Source organism: Erigeron canadensis, chromosome 6 (assembly GCF_010389155.1).
Source record: "Erigeron canadensis isolate Cc75 chromosome 6, C_canadensis_v1, whole genome shotgun sequence".
Lineage (NCBI taxonomy): Eukaryota > Viridiplantae > Streptophyta > Magnoliopsida > Asterales > Asteraceae > Erigeron > Erigeron canadensis.
In genome coordinates, this window is record NC_057766.1 from 3,164,204 (window position 1) to 3,184,194 (window position 19,991).

General features: G+C 34.0%; 2 protein-coding genes across 2 annotated transcripts; one reads left to right on the top strand and one right to left on the bottom strand.

Annotated features, from left to right (window-relative positions):
* Positions 1-7,342: 7,342 nt before the first annotated feature.
* LOC122604112 lies at positions 7,343-9,655 on the top strand. The gene is made up of 4 exons (XM_043777013.1): positions 7,343-7,354; positions 7,573-8,109; positions 8,421-9,027; positions 9,114-9,655. Exons 1-4 carry the CDS (start codon positions 7,343-7,345, stop codon positions 9,653-9,655), a joined length of 1,698 nt encoding a protein of 565 aa, XP_043632948.1.
* Positions 9,656-13,487: 3,832 nt separating this feature from the next.
* On the bottom strand, positions 13,488-18,476 carry LOC122603147 (hexokinase-2, chloroplastic). Its single transcript, XM_043775773.1, has 9 exons — positions 18,054-18,476; positions 17,059-17,209; positions 16,769-16,951; positions 16,181-16,255; positions 15,944-16,099; positions 15,282-15,377; positions 15,016-15,146; positions 14,819-14,900; positions 13,488-14,038 (listed from the first exon to the last, which is right to left on the bottom strand). The coding sequence occupies exons 1-9, from the start codon at positions 18,350-18,352 to the stop codon at positions 13,706-13,708; spliced, it is 1,506 nt and encodes a 501-aa protein (XP_043631708.1). The 5' UTR covers positions 18,353-18,476; the 3' UTR covers positions 13,488-13,705.
* Positions 18,477-19,991: the final 1,515 nt, after the last annotated feature.

The window sequence follows — 19,991 nt, forward strand, 5'->3', positions numbered from 1 at the left end:
TAATAAGATGATTGAATGAGCCGTAGCTCTGATACCATGAAGAGAAAACAACAACAATGTATAAATCTGCTAGTGTATAGCAGATGACAAAAATATTTTATAGAAGAACTTCAAAGATAACTAAATAGCTGGATGTATTATATTAATAAAAATAGTTTTAGTCTTTTACACATAAAAGGAGCAGCCATTTTCCTTAAACAAGAAGAAACAATTCTAACAGTCTAAAAAGAAAAAAAACAGAAGGAATGTTGTGACATGACTGCTGCTCTAAAACCTAGACAAATGATAGTATATAAAGAGATTGTAAATAACACAAGGCACCCTTCTTCTTTCTTTTATGTCTTCCTTTCTCCTCCAACTTCTTCCTTGTGCTACTTTAAGTCCCTCTTCTTATTCTGCATATAAAACATTTTAAGTTAGAAAATAACAAGACAATTAAGTTGTAAAGATAATATAGTGTTCAAACTTGAACTCAATACTTATATGTAATAGGATATATATTAAAATTAGGCTTAAGCTTGTTTATGCTTACTCGATTCACTCTTTCAACGTGAGTTGTTTATAAGTAGTTTAATTCATTTACATCCCTACATAAATTCCACTCAACCTTGCTAGTGGGTTGCATGGGCCCAAGCCCAAGGCAGAAAAAAAACATAGAGGTAACAACTTTTAGTCTATTCATTATCTATACTAGGTTCATTATTATACTTTTAACATCGGTTCTTTGTTTTTTAACCGACTTTCACATATTTGATCCATATTTTAGTCTATAGGGCATTGACTTTGTCAGACCATTAAATAAAAAATAAGTTTAAATTATAAAAAGTAGTAAATTTATAGCACGTTTCATTCTCCTTTTACTTTCATTCTTTTGCTTTAATCACCGCCGTTTGTGACTTCGATTTTTCGAGATCAAAACTTTGATTAAACTACTATTGAAAGGCGACCTCTCGTATCTATCATCAAGATCATACATCAATCTAGGTGACATCTTTCCTTTATTCTTATAATTGGAGTTTAATAATATGATATATAGACATAGAATATATATTTTGTAGTATCATCTTTTATATTCATGATTGTTTATTAGTTTGTATAAATTTTGTTATAATATTAAATTATCATGGTTCCTCGTAAACAACCGTCCGGTGCCCGAAATAGGAAAAGAAAAAGACAAGAAGAAGAACTTACTCAATCTTTACAAGGATCTTTAAATAGGTTTTTGGTCAAGCATGAAAGTAATAATAATAATGAACATAATCTTGATGAAAATAATCGTGATGAAAATAATGTTGACGAAAATATATTGATGAAAATAATGTTGACGAAAATAATGTTGATGAATATAATGTTGACGAAAATAATGTTGATGAATATAATGTTGACGAAAATAATGTTGATGAATATAATGTTGACAAAAATAATGTTGATGAAAATAATGTTAAAGAAAATAATATTGATAAAAATGAAAACGAAGATTCTAGAATCTTTGAAGATGATGAAAATCGAAATCCTACCGAAGAAAATAATGAAAATCTTGAAAATGATTGTGATGTTGGAGTTAATTATAATATTTTTGATGTCAGAGTTTGGGATGGTTTAAATTCAAAAATGAAAGATTTACTAGCAATCAAATGACCAGTTAGAGAAACTAATTTAAGTTATTCAGTAGATAAAGTAGGTTGACGCTTCTCTTGTTCGCATTATGTACGTAATCTATGAAATGGTGATACTAGTGATAGAAAATGGTTGGCTTACTCAAAAGAGGTCGATAAAGTATTTTGTTTTTGCTGTAAGTTATTTAAGACTGCCACAACTAGAAGTCAACTAGGGAGTGAATGAATAAATGATTGGAAACATCTTAGTCATACTTTAAAAAAACATGAAAATAGTTCTGAACATATGATTAATTTAAGAACTTGGTCTGAGTTGCGGTTAAGGTTAAGTACAAATCAAACAATTGATAAAGAATTACAAGAATTTATTAAAAGGTATACCGAAATTTGGAAAGAAGTATTATTTAGAATAGTTATTGAATGTCTAGCAACATATCATTTGCAATTTCGTGGTACAAATGAAAAGCTTCATGAAAAATCTAATGGAAACTTTTTAGGAATACATCAAATGATTGCTAAATTTGATCCAGTAATGAAAGAACATTTTCGTAGAATAGAAAACAAAGAAATCCAGTATCATTAACTTAGCCATAAAATTCAAAATGAATTGATAGAAATGTTAGCATTCAAAGTAAAAAATGAAATAATTAAAAAAATCAAAGAGGCAAAGTATTTTTCAGTAATTCTTAATTGTACCCCTAATATAAGTCACAAGGAACAAATGACTTTAATTATAAGATGTGTTGATATGTCTAGCGTTCCTATTAAAGTAGAAGAGTACTTTTTAGAGTTTTTAGTTGTAGAAGATACATCGGGTTTAGGTCTTGTTAATGTTCTACAAGAAGTATTAAAATCTCTTGATTTAGATATTAAATATGTAAGAGGACAAATGTATGATAATGGATCTAATATGAAGGGAAAATATCAAGGTGTACAAAAAAGATTACTTGATATAAATCCTAGAGCTTTTTATACGCCATGTGGTTATCATTGTTTAAATTTAGTATTGTGTGATATGGCAAATTCTTGTCATAAAGCAAAAACATTTTTTGGAACTTGTCAAACGGTATATGCGGTGTTTTCTAATTTTGTCAAACGATGGAGTGTATTACTTGATTAGGTTGATGATTTGACTTTGAAATCATTATCTACTACTCGATGAGAAAGTCGTGTAGAAAGTATTAAAGCTATAATAACTCAAATTCCCCAAATAAGAAAAGCTTTAATACATTTAAATGAAATAAGTGATGATCCAAAAGTGTGTAGAGATACTGATTCATTGATAAATGGTGAATTTTCATGTTTTGAATTTATTCCAAGTTTGGTTATTTGGCATGATATTTTACTTAAAATAAATTTAGTTAGTAAAAGTTTACAATCAAAAGATATGCTTTTTGATGTTGCGATTAAAAGTTAGTTAGTAAAAGTTTACAATCAAAAGATATGCTTTTTGATGTTGCGATTAAAAGTTTGGATGGATTGGTTAGTTTTTTTTTAAAATAATTATAGGAACACTGGACTTGATAGAGCTATTATTGAAGCTAAAAAAATTGTTGAAGTCATTGATATTGAACCTGAATTTACTGTTAAACATGTTTCATGTAGGAAAAAATAATTTGATGAGATTCCAAATACCGAAAAAGAACAACAATCTGCTAAAGAAAATTTTAGAACCGATTACTTCCTTGTTTTAGTTGATATGACTCTTTCACAAATAACTATTAGATTTGAACAAATGAAACATTTTGAATCCATTTTTGGTTTCATGTTTAATGCATCAAAGTTATATTATTTAGATGATGAGCTATTAAAAACAAATTGTTTGAATCTTGAATTTGCTTTGACACACGATAAAGATTCTGATATTGATGGAAATGACTTGTTTACGGAGTTACAAATATTGCAGGTCATGTTGCCGAGTGTAGCATATAAGGGGGAAAGACCATGGACATCTATTATAATCATGGAGTTTGCAAAAAAGATGGATATGTTTCCAAATGTTTTGCTTTCATACAAGATTTTGTTAACCATACGAGTCACGATAGCATCTGCGGTACGTAATTTTTCAAAATTGAAGTTATTGAAGTCTTACTTATGAAGTACCATGAGTCAAGAGCGGTTAAACGGGTTAGCAATTTTAAGTATTGAAAGTAGGATTCTAGTTAATGTAGATTATGACAAAATAATTGAAGATTTTGCATCAAAAAATGCACGTAGACATCATTTTAGGTGATTCGTTTGTTGTAATTTCAATTTATACATCTTGTAAATTTGTAACTTTTATTTGATTAATAAAATCGGCATGAGGATGAGCCGCCTAGCCTGACTAGGTTCATCCGAATCCTCAGGACCGGCTCTGAAGAAGGGTTGGTGTTTGATATGTATTCTCAACCATTTTTTACCTAGTTACTACCGAGGTATGGATTTCTTGATTTCCTTTATTAGAAGAGGAATCCAAGTATGGTCCCACGGATGGCGCGAAATGATGATACGTCAGTTAACATATACATTTTAGGAGTATGCAATCTTATATCAGTATATAATAAGAAGTGTACATTGGTCCCATGACACCTAGCTTGGGGAGATTTGAGAAGGATTAGGATAATGGGGTGGCGATTCCCCGCTGGTAATTTGTATTATGTATACGGTTTTACGCCATCTGATCCTATGATGATGATATGTGTTTTAGTTATACGGTTTTACGGTTTTACAACTTCGATCTCTGCCGGCATTAACGGCTCCAAGGCCAGGCGAAACACAGCAGCCGCAGAAGAAGCCATTAACGCAATTCCTCTTAGCAGAACGTCAGAATATCCAAAAACTAGTGTACTTCGTCAGTCGAGTTCTTCGGGGACCATAAATAAACTACCCAAACCTCTAGAAGTTGGCTCTAGTTCTCGTACATGTTGCACGTAGACTACGTAGATATTTACAAGTACACACAATTTGTGTTCTGACAGATCAACCAATTAGACACGTCCCTAAAACCGGAAAATCCTGGACGACTGGCAAAATGGGCAATCGAATTAGGAGAACACAAAATCATATACAAGCCACACACAACATTAAAAAGACATATTTTGGCAGAATATTTGGCAGAATCACCAACCGTCACCTACAGCGACAACCAACTGACAGATCAACACGGACGACTAGCGAACCGGGCAATCGAATTAGGAGAACATGAAATCCTATACAAGCCATACACAACATTAATAGGACATATTTTGGCAGATTTTTTGGTGGAATCACCAACTGTCACCAACAGCAACAACCACCTGACAAATCAACAACCAAACCGGTCCCCCAACATGACATGGACTTTATTCACTAATGGAGCCTCCAACATCGAAGGATCTGGAGCAAGGTTGATTTTGAATGATCCGAATGGACAAGAAATAACATATGCTCTGCGTTTCAACTTTAGAACCTCGAATAATGAAGCTGAATACGAAGCTCTAATCGTCAGTCTAGAGCTAGCAATTCAAATGGAAACAAAACATTTGGATGTATACACTAATTCTTTGTTAGTTGTCAACCAGGTTAATGGAGAATACACGGCTACGGAAGAAATTATGCAAAAATACTTGAAAAGTGACGGACTTAAGGAAAACCTTCAACACCTTTATCATAACACATTTGCCTAGATCAAAGAACAAACGAGCAGACGCCCTCAGCAAACTAGCGTCTTTTTCATTTGCACACCTAACAAAGAATGTGTTGGTAGAAATTGTTCCTAGAAGAAGTATCGAAGTAAAACTAGTCAGTTCAGTTGAAACGACAGAAGGTAGCTGGATGGATCCAATCATAGACTATTTGAAAAATGGGACCCTACCAAATGATACTAGTGAAGCACGGAAGATAAGAATCAAAGCGCCCCAATACTCAATAAAGCAAGAAATATTGTACTAGAAAGGGTACTTGACTCCCTAGCTAAGGTGTGTGACAACCGAAGAAGCGAACTACGTGCTATAGGAGGCATAATTTGGATCATGTGGAGCACATGCTGGTGCACGTAGCATTGCACAAAAAGCAGCTAGGTTGGGTTACTTTTGGCTGACAATGTACCGCGATGCAACCAAGCTTGTCGAAAGTTGTAGAAATTGTCAACGACATGCTCCTATCATGCACCAACCCCAACAAAAGTTGGCAAGCATCTCAAGCCCGTGGCCATTCTACCAATGGGGAATCGATATTGTGGGACCATTTCCAATGACACTGGGAAAGTAAAGTTCTTGGTAGTCTTAATCGACTACTTTACTAAGTGGGCAGAGACAGAGCCATTGGCAACAATAACTAGCCAAAGAACATTCGGTTTGTATGGCGCATCATATGCCGTTTTGGTATTCCTGGAGTAATCATCAGTGACAACGGGAAACAATTCGCAAATAACCCATTTCGAGATTGGTGTGTTGAGCTTAAAATAAAACAACAATTTACATCCGTGGCCCACCCACAAGCGAATGGTCAGACAAAGGTCACTAACCGAACCATCTTACAAGGCCTAAAAGCGCGTCTAAGCAAAGCAAAGGGACAATGGGTAGAAGAGTTGCCTAACGTTTTGTGGGCATATAGAACGATAGCAAAAACAGGAACATGTTGTACTCCCTTCAGTCTTTTATACGGGTCAGAAGTTGTCCTGCAACCAGAAATTGGGATTCCAACTTATCACATTAGTCATTTTGATCCAACAACAAATGACATGGATTATCGTACCAATCTTGATCTATTAGATGAATCCCATGAAATGACAGTAATACGCAATGCTAAATACAAAACACAAACAGATAAATACTATAATAGAAAGGTTAAACACAACTTCCTCAAAGTAGGTGATTTTGTGCTAAGAAAAAACAAAACAAACAAACAAGAAGGATAAAAGAAATTAGCTCCAAATTGGGAAGGCTCATATCAAATTATCAGCATCAAATGCCCGGGGACGTATACACTAGCAGATCTAAAGGGTAAAATGATACCACGAACATGGCACATGAGCAACTTACGAAATTTTCATTTTTAAAATTGTGTCCAAGTGACAACCCACTTCCAGGGTTTTGCTATTTATACCCAAATAAACAAGAGAATGGTATTAATGTGTCATATCAATACATCCACAATGTATTTTCTTATTTAATAAAAACATCTCCCATTGGAAATATTATATTTTGCCGACAAATATATGTACATCTCCCGACATTAAACGGATAAAAAAGCGCAAAAATACACGAATGTTGTATAAAGCGCAATGAAATAAATATACACGAATTATGTATAAACACGAGAAATCATGCGAAGTAGCGTAAATATACACGAAAATAATGTATAAATACTTTAATTACAATCTTGTACACAAAAAAAAAATACTTGGTATACTGTTCTTCATTTTTAATATATTCTGATAAGGGGTAACAGCCTTTACTGAAAAAAATACTTAGTATATATATACATATGTATATAAAAATGGGGGCTGATATTAGTACCAAAACATTCAATAGATCTACCATAAAATTCTTGATTTTACTATTACACCCTTACATCTACTCTTACTATGATCCTTTTCTCCAATCTTTTATTTCCCTCCACCCTGCATCTTCTTTCCCGCTCACACATTTTTACATTCCCTCCTTTTTTTTCTCTTTCATTTCAAGATATATATAAAAAATCCATTCATCCATTAGTTCTTCCATTTTTCTCCATGTGATCCACCAACAAATCCATATTCTATTATGGAGAATCAGGTATGTTAACATTTATAAACATCATATTTAGGCTTGATTAATAGAAAATTAGATCACATAACTCACATGCTTTATGAGTTTTTTTTTCGTTTATATATTTAGTTATGATCATTTTCTTAGAGTAGTTTTTATTCAAACTTGTTATTATATAAATTTCTACTAGTTAAAATTATTATCAGGCCCATATATTTTTAATAATATTGTTATTTCATTTATAGATGAACTCAACTGAATTATCAAGTCGTGTTACTCCTAATGATGAAAAACTTTATCTAGCTAGTTCTAAGTTTGAATTAAGTGATGAGCTATTAACAAGTGCGAGGGAATTTTATGCTAGTAAAGGAAACGGGTTAACTATTCGAAACTCAAAAAAAGATAAATTCATCATCTTGCAATGTGACCGTAGCGGTTCACCTCGAATTGAAGAGAATAAAATCAGAAGCACTAATACTCGTTTGATTAATTGTCCCTTTAGATTAACATGTAAAAAGGGAAGTCATGGTTCATGGATATTTCATGCAAAAGATTTGACACACAACCATGAACCATCTATTGATACATCTGGCCATCCAAGTTTTAGGCGATTATCAGCTGATAGTATACAAGTTGTGAAAAACATGACATTGGCTGGAATACCTCCAAGACAGATACTTTCTTCTCTACGTCAACAAAGCCCAAATCTTCCAGCAGTCTCTAGAACTATATACAATTTAAAGGCAAAATTTCGCAAGGATAGTTTAGGAAATCGTTCCAAGGTTAGTGCTTTATTTGAAGAGTTTCAAAAGGGTGGTTTTTCTTACGATCTTTTACATGACTCGGAAGGACATATAACAAATTTGTTTATTGCATACCCGTTATCAATTAAATTAGCCCGTGCCTTATCGAGTTTGTTTGTGATGGATTGCACTTACAAAACAAATATATATAACATGCCTCTTCTTGATATTATTCGAGTTTCATGCTTTAATACTTCTTTTTATTCCGGGTTTGCTTTTTTGGAACGAGAGGATGAAGAAAATTACATGTGGGCATTGAATTCATTTAAAAAGATATTGTTGGTCAACAGAATTGCCCGTTTGTTATTGTGACAGATAGGGAATTGGCATTGATGAATGCCATAAAGAATGTATATCCAACCACCACAAATCTTTTGTGTGTTTGGCACATTGAAAAAAATGTGTTGGCAAATTGCAAGAAGTATTTTGGATGTGCCAAAGAGTTTGATATGTTTATGTTAAGGTGGAATAATATAGTGTATTCAACAACAGCAGCTGAATTTGTGAGAAATTGGGGAGAACTCCGAGCATTTTGTAGTGATAAGATAAAAGTGATCGAGTACCTAGAGAACACATGGTTAACTTGGAAAGAAAGATTTGTTTGTGCTTGGACCGACAAAAGCTTACATTTTGGCAACCGTTCATCCTCAAGAGGTGAAGGTGCTCATGCCAAATTAAAGCAATATTTGCAAGTTTCTACCGGTGGTTTTCAAGAAGTAAAAGATAAAATGTCTCTTGCAATCGAACATGAATTCAACGAGATCAAAGTGAAACTTTCAAGTGAGAAAATTCATGTCGTTCATGATTCTAATATACCGCTTTTTAGGGAACTTTTGTATCGTGTATCTCATTTTGCTTTGAAAGAGATTTATGAGCAATATAAAAGGTTTAAACAAGGTAATACTCACAATTCTTATATTTTTACTTTGTTATGCATTCTGAAAGTTTTCTTAAATTATACTGTATTATCTATGTCTTTGCAGGCAACATGGCTCTTTGCACTGGTCATTTTATGGAAACCATGGGTCTTCCATGTTCCCACAAAATAGAAGAGTGGCATGGAAGGTCACTTCCATTGGAGCTTATCCATCCAAATTGGAGGATTGATACATTAAGTCTAACTAGAGATTTTGATTCACACAATGATGACAATGACATATTTGAGCAGTTGCTAAATGAGTTGCATTTAAAGTTCCAAATATGGCCTGAGAACAAGAAAGAGTTTGCTACTAAGATGATTACTAAACTTATTGACAAATCCGATACACTTTTTGAGCCAAGAATTCAACGAGCAAAAGGAAGACCACCAAAATCGAAAAAGAAAAGGGGAATAACTTCGACGAGAAGAGATTTATCAAGGTTTGAGCATGTGGAATCATCACAAACAAACAACTCGTCAATGTCTACTTGTGTCGAAAGAACCAATGGAACAACTAATGAATATAGTTATATCTTTCATGACAACAATTCACTTGATTTAAATTTATACTCAGATTTATCAAGTGAATATATGTTGTTAGAGTAGTAAGATAGCCTTGACTCTTGACAATGATCTTTTGTATGTTCGACAGGCACTCTTGGAAACTTGTACGCTGATCAGTTTTTGCTCTTTTGTTTTGTGCTCGTATTCTATACAAGTTTAGATACAGGCCTGTTGTATGCTTTTGAAACATCTTTTATGTAAAAGCTTTGACTGCTAATGTATTGATTTGGTTGAATGTATGCACTTTTTGTTGATTTACTTCATAGATATAAAGCTTATGTTTTTATTAAAAAATTTAAATATTGGAATAACTCATTTATTTGTATTGATTGTAATGATCAGAAATTGAAATGAGCGTGAAAAATGATTTGAAAGAAAAAAAGACGTATATGAAATGGAAATGCAGGTGGGGAGGAATGAATTAAAAAATGAGAAAGAAATAGATAAAAGTTAAAATACATAAGATGAGATAAGGGCATATTGGGAATATTATAAAATTTGTGGTAAATCTGATAAATATATTGATACTATTATCAGCCCCTATAAAAATATGATAATGTAAAAATATTTGTATTTTATCAAATAGTAAAAATGAACAATTCTAACAAATGTCACAGTACTGCAACTTGCATGAGCTATATGGATTATGAGGTATAGTAATTGGATATCAACTATTATTTTACATAATCGGCCATATGGCGTTAAATTCTCCTCAACCCCATATAATATAATTACTCTCATGATAAGTAATCAGGCAGGAGTAGTAACTTAAACTCATTTTTCCTTTTATTAATTGAAAGATAAACAATCAAAATGGTTCTTAACATCTAACATGGGGTACAACAAATACCTCTATACACTAGTGATCAAATGGAAAAATATAGCATAACTCATTCCTTTTGATAGTTAGAAACATACATCGGTCATATGGCCTTGATACATATACAACCCAGATCTAATATCTAAATTCATTTGATATCCTACGTCATAAACCATATATCACTTGTAATCCTTGTTAAATTACGTGGACTTCTCATATCATATCAACATAATATATATGATAATAAGGACCATGAAAAGATAAACATAAAGTTAGATTTTTATAGAGTCCGTTAAACAACTTTCATTACATAGGCTTATCTCCCTCGAAATTTGCCACAGGAAGGGAAATTATCTTTAAACTAACTTTAACCACATAAAAGCAACAACCATACATAGTACCACACCACTTATTTAGATATCCTTATTTAGATAGCCTTAAAAGGAATTTAGAAAAATAAGCAAACCAAACTTAAACTTTAGAGATGACCCCCGCCAATGAGTTGGTGGAGGTATATGATAATTTCTGCATCCATGGTGTAAACTTGAGCTATAAGACTCTCCTCAATGGCTAGGCATTGGTTCTAGCATGCACACACTGGCATCGTCCCCTCGCGAAGCAGCAAAGGCTTTGATATCGTTATTGTAATATTCCAATTGATTTCTCTGCCATATCACCTCCTCAAGGCAAGGAGTAAGTTTTTGATTAACCTTGATTAAGTCATGATGTTCCATCCAAGAGATTCGACTAAAACCGAGGTTATGGTTTGAAGACACGCACTTGACGGTTGCCGGAGGAGCAAAGTAGTGACCCCCGTAGCGGAGGTCGTTCGACTTTTTCTTGCTTATATCCATATTCTCTTTTTGTAATGATCTTTTTATTGTTTGTAGAGTCAATTTAACTCTCTGTCACTTGCTGAAACGCCTCTTACCCATCCTTAAATTGTACCAGAAGTTCCCGTTCATGCTGACGGGACCTTCACTACTGGGGTCACTACTTTGTTTCTCCTGCAACTGTCAAATACGAGTCTTCAAACTATAACATCGGTTCTATTCGAATCTCTTGGATGGAACAACGTTATCATAACTTAACCAAGGTTAATCAAGAACTTACTACTCGTCTTGAGGAGGTGATATGACAGAAAAATAAGTTGGAATATTAAAATAACGATCTCAAAGCCCTTGCTGCTTCACGAGGAGACGATGCCAGTGTATGCATGCTAGAGAACCAACACCTAGCCATTAAAAAGAGTCTCAAGGCTCAAATTTATCCCATAGATGTAGAAATCATAACCTCCACTAACTCATTGGCGGGGTCATATCTAAAGTTTCAGTAAACGAAATGAGAAGTTAAGTAAACGAAAAAGGTAATAAAAAACAAATTTAAACAACAAAACTTCAATCATTATATCTATTGCTAGGAGAGCAACATGTCGTTTTTAACTTACACACGTCGTCCACAAGCATGTGGTAAAAAATGACTAACAAAGCCTACTCTAAAAATACCAGACCCACGTGTCCCTTTATGTGTCACCAACTAAATTACTTGCTCTGTACAATAATACAACTTGCTATATGAATTCAAGAAAGAAAAAGAAAAGAGAAACAATGAAAAGTGCATAGAAAGTTCTCATCAAACTAGAACATGTAACTTAAGATTTATGTGATCCCCAAATTGCACATTTTTTATTACTCGATCTTTTTAAGAATCTCCTATGTAATTACTCTTACATTTAAAGTAATTTGTGTTTGCCATGAATCTGTATATTTTTAAGTAAATACGTAACATTTATTAAAGTTTTCGCTACATTTCATTTTGGATAACTTTTGAATAATTCATTCATGTGTCAAAAGTAGATATATTTACCACATAAATTAGGGGGTTTAATAGCGTATACACGATAATATAGTATATATACGGTGTCAAAAGAATAATATCTATCCAAGGACAACCTTTCGAATTACCGAAAGACACTTTTTGAGGTTGCCAAGGAACAACCTTTTGAGTTATTAAAGGACACCCTTTCAGGTTACCAAGAGATAACCTTTCGAGTTACCAAGGGACAACCCTTCCAGGTTATCAAGGGACAACCTTTCGAGTTACAAAATGGACAACCCTTCCAAGTTACCAAGGGACAACATTTCGAGTCACCAAATGACACCCTAATTTCGAGTCCCTAAAAGTCATATTTATCACTATAAATAGTGAAACAAGTCAGGCTGGAAAAACATAAGCTTTGACATAAAATTCTAGATATATGCCAAATCTCTCTGAACAACAAAACTCTCTAATCATCATCTAGCAAATATAACTAAAACACATATCATCACCATCATAGGATTGGATGGCGTAAAACCGTATACATAATACGAGTTATCAGCTGGGAATCGCCACCAACTATCCTAATCCTTCTCACATCTCCCTATACTAGGTGTCATAGGAGACCAATGTACACTTCTTATTGTATAATGATATATAAGATTGGATACTGGTGGTAAAATGTACGCTTCTTATTGTATAATGATATATAAGATTGGATACTGGTGGTAAAACGTATATGTTAATTGACGTATCATTACTAAATATGGATATAAACGGTGTTTTGGAGTAACCATTGGAGATCAAAGAGATGTAACGATTGGAGATCAACTGTCATCTAGGATTATAAAAAAGAGCCTAATTTCGTTTTATGTAATCCCCGATTGTACAAAACGATAATGACATTAATGGAACCGATTCTTGTGTTTAATTCGATCTTGGCTGTGAATACATATTCCCAACATAAATTAATATAACCGGTACCCAAGTAACTACATCAAAGAACATATACTTATACACTAACTTCTTTTTGGGTAAACCTGGATATCCAATTCACTTTGCGGGTCACCAGGATGACATTGCTTTTGTGAGTAGCTCGGAGTCGTTGCAGATAAACCTTTGTGGTTACAAGAGGTAAATTTTTATACTTGTACTCAACTATTCATATGTGATAGGAAATACAAAATCCTAGCCATGTAACTCAAGTGCACATTAGTATACATTGTTCCATATCTGTTCCAAAAAATAATATTCATTCATCCAATTAAGTATGGTATTCTTTAAGGCATATTAATACAAATATACGAACGACTGTTCTTTTACTAACTTGATTTTAACTGCATTAACCAATCAAGCTATTTTATTCTATACCAAAATTGACTTTTTGATAAGTCAAACACAAGATACAATGACTAAATAAGTAAGTTTGGGTGAGAAATTACCCAATCAATATATCAGTGTTCATAAATCGAATTCGTTGCAGCCAAGAGTGCTGCTCCAATTCCAGATCCATCTTTCGAATGCTCTATAACTACATGACTCGATAATTCTGGTCCTAGAAGTTCTGCCACAGCATCTTTAAGGTACCTCCTGTACTGAGGGTGGTGTTCATATAAACCTCCGTCCATAGCAACAACCATACGCTTTCCAAACACGATACCCTTGGAATCCTCCTCCATCTTTTGGAGAATTCCAACAATTCCTGCTCCAGCCAAGCGGCCTCCCCGTTTTGCAATCGTGTCACAAACCTCCACCACCATTCTTCTTGCTTCCAAATTTGACTCAACCTAATATGTTGAATTTATCTTATTATAAATATACTGTAGAGTATGAAAATATTTACTTAGAAGATGTGTAACTGTGTAAGACCATACTTTCAAATCCATTTATAGTCTAATGATAACCACCACCACTATGGCATAGTGGTTGGGCCTCGGGCGTAATGAGATCCTCATAAAAGGTCTCAGGTAGAACCTTACAAGGAAAACGTAAAAGGCTAGGAAACGCTCACAATGGTACCACGGTTTAGCTACATAAATTTGAGTCAAATACCCTCCTTCCCCGGGTCACTAGAAAAGCTCATTCATTTACCCATTTATCTTTAGAGTCCAAGGTTATTCGGGGTGCAGATGTGGATAAAAAGGTGTATCTTTTCTTTACTGACATGGATATACATTTAGTTTTCGTTGAAACTTAATGTGTTAATAATGATTTCGTCCTCAAAGTTTCACTTATTTAGCTTTTTAACCTTCAAACGATTTTTGGTATGATTTAATACACTTATCTTTCATTCACATGTTGTTTTTAACCCCTCAAAGAAATAAGTTCAAAAGGAAAAAAACATTGAAACAATATAATGTGTAGTGGTTAATTAAATGTTTTTTAAAGGAGTTCCGATAACAATTTATAATTATCTTGTTCAACAAGTAAATAAAAAGTTAAGGAATAAATCGTTATTAAGCTAAAATGCGAAATTGATGGAAGCATGATTCTTAGCAATTGTTAAAAGTGCATGCAAAACACAATGTATAATTGAATTTGAAAGGGGTTTTAAGGTGACAACTTACCCCGGTTGCTTCATATAGGATTGATCCAACAGCTTCAAGGTTCTGCGAAGTGTCCTGCTGTATGGAGCTTATATTTGGTGTCCTACAATTTCAATTCAGGATTAATCTTAACTAAAGCAAATACCATTTAACATTGCAGTTCGAGAAGCAAGGACATCATTCAAACGAAAATCAGATATATTAGATGTTTCAGTTACCCAAGAGAAAATGGAGTTTGTAGCCTTTCGGGAATGTGCTTTCCAAATAATGAACCGGTTTCTGCCATCTTCATGAGTACCCGTCTGACAATTTCACCAAGATACATTCCTGAGATTGTTTTCTCAAATAACTACAGTGAAAAAACACATATGGGAGTTGGTCAATTTAGAAGAAGGAAGCTAAATACACAAAATATGAGATAAGACAAGATCGATATCTGTTGTAGTTCCCATGAGTCATAAAGAGTGAAAAAGTCGTAACTTACCTGTTCACCTGGGTTTATACTCTGGGCATCCATTTCTCTATCAAATTCTGTCAATGGAAGACCCTTTGAGAATGCACCCCACTCAGTATTGACAATCTAACAAAAATCCATCATGGGATAACTTAGGAAATGTGAAATTCAGCAGAAACTCAATAAACCAGTCTACAAGATACTAACATGATTGAAATATAGATACTTCACAGGTCGCAAAATGGGGCGGATTGAGTAGGGTCAAACATGTCAAAATGGGTAATTATGATATGGGTCAACTTTTGTGGGTTGACCCAGACCACATTATGTCATATCCATTAGAATCATTAATGTGCTAAATTTAATTACATAAATCGTATTCGAAGTAATTAGTAAACTGTAAGTGACTTTCGACCTATTTGACACATCTCACACAACCAGTTAACATTTAACCTATTTCTTTCACCATTTGGCCCATTGGAGACACAGCTCCGCCTCAATAAACTCGTTTAAAAGTAAAATGGGGCAAAGCTATATACATAGAGAAAGGAACCAAAAAACATAACTTGGTTCGTTATAATTTCCCTTTTATAATGTAAAAAGTTCATCTAAATTCTAAATGATTGGAGTACACACAGTAATATTAGCAATCAATGTGTATATATACATATATCCAAAACTAAGTCACTAACCGTTTTCCCAGAGCTAGATTTATGGCCTTGCATTTTAGGAATGGCATCCACAGATTCCACATAGCAAGCATTGGTCCCGGTCCCAAGAATCACAGCGACCATGACATCATCATCCCAATATCTTGCTCCGGCTAGTGTTGCTACGGTATCATTAACCTGCAATGATGAAAAAAACAGTTTAAGATAGATTTTCTCTTATACGTAAAAATATGTTTATCACCATACAAAAGTGTGTACCAATGCGGAAACCCTCATATCGAGCCCTTGTCTTCCCATAGCTTCGTTCAGACATGCCACGATATTCTTCCCAGGCTGAAAACACAAGTCAAACTTGTTTTCAGTCTCACAAAATAATAACACTAGTATAACCCAAAATAATGATAATAAGCTAGTCAACATATTTACACACTTAACGCTATAAAACTACAGAATTCTTAAGTGTGAATTAACTGCTAGACCATAAAAGTGTTCATAAGTGGCAATTTTTCTACAGTCATAAGCTCAAAAACATGTGACTTTTGACTTATACAAATGTTAGCATTTGTTACACTTCTATCAAAGAAAAACATGAAAAGTCTTATATAAATGCTCAAGCCAAGAAAAACACATGTCGAAGGTGCTTATGAAAAACAGAATTTGGTGCCATGAAAAAGGTGAAATCGACTCAATGGATCATGCAGGACTCATCCTTAAACCTTATTTGTTATGTACCATCTTTACAGTACTTTCTGCATATAGAAATACAAAGTCTCTTTTTATTAGCCATTTTCTTCGGCACCGAGTGACAATATCAAACATTTTTCAGTGAAAGTCAGATATACCAACCGTTCCTGAGACTGCAAATCCCTTTGTCCATTTGATTAATATTCCGGAATCAATGGAGGTTTGCTTTACTGGAAAAGAGAACGTAAACCCGGTCTCTCTAGTTCTACCATTTGGCAAGACAAATTTTCCGCCCTCTTTTTTCACAAATTTTGCCAGTGCGGAAGCAATAAAATCAAACAGCTCCTACAAGTTCATCTAAGCATGTTTAAACACATTGATCAACCACAACCTACATAAAAACTCGAATTTCTCGTTATGAAAAAACTAAATATTCAATTGCAGAGGCACACCTCAGAGGTGCCATTCATCAAGTCTTGTGGTATAGAAACTTGCTCAAATTCGGTGTCGATCACCCTGTCATCCTTTCCTCCTAATTGAGTCCTAAGAACTCGGAAATTCGTACCACCAAGGTCCAGTGCATAAAACAACCCTCTTTCGTTCCTTTATTAATTGAAATACATTCAAATTCCAAAAGAAAAATAAAAAATACACTTCCATGGTTCAAAAACAGATGCTAAATTTGACTTCAGAGATTCAAATGTAATACTTCTAAAATCCAAACCTGTTAATTCCTCATAAGTTTTGTTTTTCAAATATATCCACCAATTACTTTATAAGGAAACATGGGATTTATATATCTTTATGATAACTACTTCTGCAGAATTAATGTTCAAACTTCAAACTCCAATTGACTTTTTAAAGTCAACCATTATTTGTCTAAAATTTGAAAGTAGTAACTGACTTTTTTATAATGAAACAAAAGATTAATTTCTAACATTTAGTCCACATGTGTTAGTTGATTTGTCCACCATTTTTTCTGTACACCACCAAACATGTTTCATAGAACACTCTAAAGCACATTTGATCCTCATCCCATGCAAAGGTTGGAGGGCCTTTTTCTACCATTTAGGTAGAAACTGGAAGCAGCCTCTCTACTTAGGTAGAGGTAAGTAGAGGTAAGGTCTGCCTACATCTTAACCTCCCCCATACACCGTCGAGGTATTGGGGCTCAAAACCCGCGGAAGGCGGCACTGGGCAGTTACTTACTTACTCTAAAGCACATTTGATGGTGTACAGCTAAAAAAAAAAAGGGTCGTGTATGTACTACAACCTTTGGGTTGATGAGTCGCAACCAAGTAGTCCCTATAGTTAAAATGATCAAACAAATTTGATAGTAAACTAAAGTTTAGATCTAATTCTAATCATGATCATAAAAAAATTCAAATATTGATCACATTCAAAAATGAAAAAAAAAAAAAAAAAAAAAAGAAAGAAAGGATCATACCCACTTGGCAAACAATCAACATAACTAAGAATCATCTTAAGATCACTACCACCATCAACAGCAAGTCCAGCACGCATGTCATCCGCCATGGAATCTGCCACGTGGCGTAACACAGGTAGAGGGGTGGCACAGTCATGTTGCAGCTTGGTCAGTATAGGCAGTGCTGCTGCTGCTGTTGAGACTGAGACACTACTAGTACTGCAGCTGGACCGGAGAGCCATGGTTAGACGTTGAGCCCGCCGGGAAATGGATGGTCGGGAAATGTGGATCGCCGGCGGTGGGTTGACGGAGAATGACATTGTGTATGACGGTGAGATCAATGATAGTTGGATTGGGTTGAGTTGGGTGGGAAGTGGAGACAGGAATTTGATTAGTTAGTTTTCTTTTGTTTCTTTACCGGTTTTCATGTGATTATACATTTACTTTGTTCATTGTTTGGTCTATATGTATAGAACTATAGATATAGATGTAAATAATTTTGTCTTTTATTTGTCTTCTTGTTGCACATTTTGAATTATTTTTTTAGTAATAGTACATCTTTACTTGTACTGTATCATGGAGTATAAATTACTGGGAAATGATTAATCTTTTTAATAAACTAGCTTAAATTTTTTTAACTATTGAATAATGATATGTGAAAAAATTAAGAGATAAGATTAGAAAAAAAAATAAGTAGATAACACATGTTACCTTCTTAAAGTTTTAAAAAGGATTTTTAGGCTAATCTTTAAGATAATTTATCATTTTCCTAAATTATTGGTAGCTGGAATTCGAAATACAAATATATAATACAACTATAACACAAAATCTATATTGATTAATTAATTTAGATGTTAGTTCTTTTTGATGATTTTACCCAACTAACTTTAAAACATCGTTAATGAATACTTATTGCGTTCTAGATACTATGTGTAAGTAACAACTTATATACATAAGCATGTGCATGGGACCCGGTTCAACCCGTGCAACTCGTGACTCGGTAAGGCAACAAAATCAAGCCTATGACCCAGACCGTTACTTTTTCGGCCGGTTCGGGTTGGGTTTAGTTTGGTTCTCGGGTTTAAGGGTCTTTTTGTTCTTTACTTGTCAAAACTCGGGTGACCAGGCCCAGCCCAAAACCCATCGGAGAAACAAAATCAAACACGTTAACCGGCCCGTTACCCCTTCGGGCGAGTCGGGTAGGATTTGCGCGGGTCTAGATCGGGTTGCGGATTTTCGAGTCACGTGTTCACTCCTACTAATACAGATGTCTCTTTAATAAAAAAAAAAGGTAATGGAGGGAACCCTAGCTCCGATACCACAATTAGATATCCATTGACTTACCCCGTATGAATCATATAATGCCGGTACAATACCTCCATCCTAATCACCACATGATCTGGGCACTTGAATGATCGAACTCGCATATTTAAACTTCACATGTGTTTGGAAATGATTAATCCTTTTAATAAACTAGCTTAAATCTTTTTAACTATTGAATGATGACATGTGAAAAAATTAAGGGGCAAGATTAGAAAAAAAAACAGTAGATAACACATGTCACATTTTTAAAGTTTTAAAAAGATTTTTAAGATAATCTTTAAAATAATTTATCATTTTCCTAATTTATTAGTAGCTGGATATCGAAATACATATATATAATACAACTATAACACAAAAACTATATTGATTAATTAATTTTAGATGTTAGTTCTTTTTGATGATTTTACCCAACTAACTTTAAAACGCCGTTAATGAATAATGATTGCATTTTAGGTACTATGTGTAAGTAACAACTTATATACATAAGCATGTGCATGGGACCCAGTTCGACCCGTGCAACTCGTGACCCGGTAAAGCAACAAAATCAAGCCTGTGACCCGGCCCGTTACTTTTTCGGCCGGTTCGGGTCGGGTTTAGTTTGGTTCTCAGGTTTAAAGGTCTTTTTGTTCTTTACTT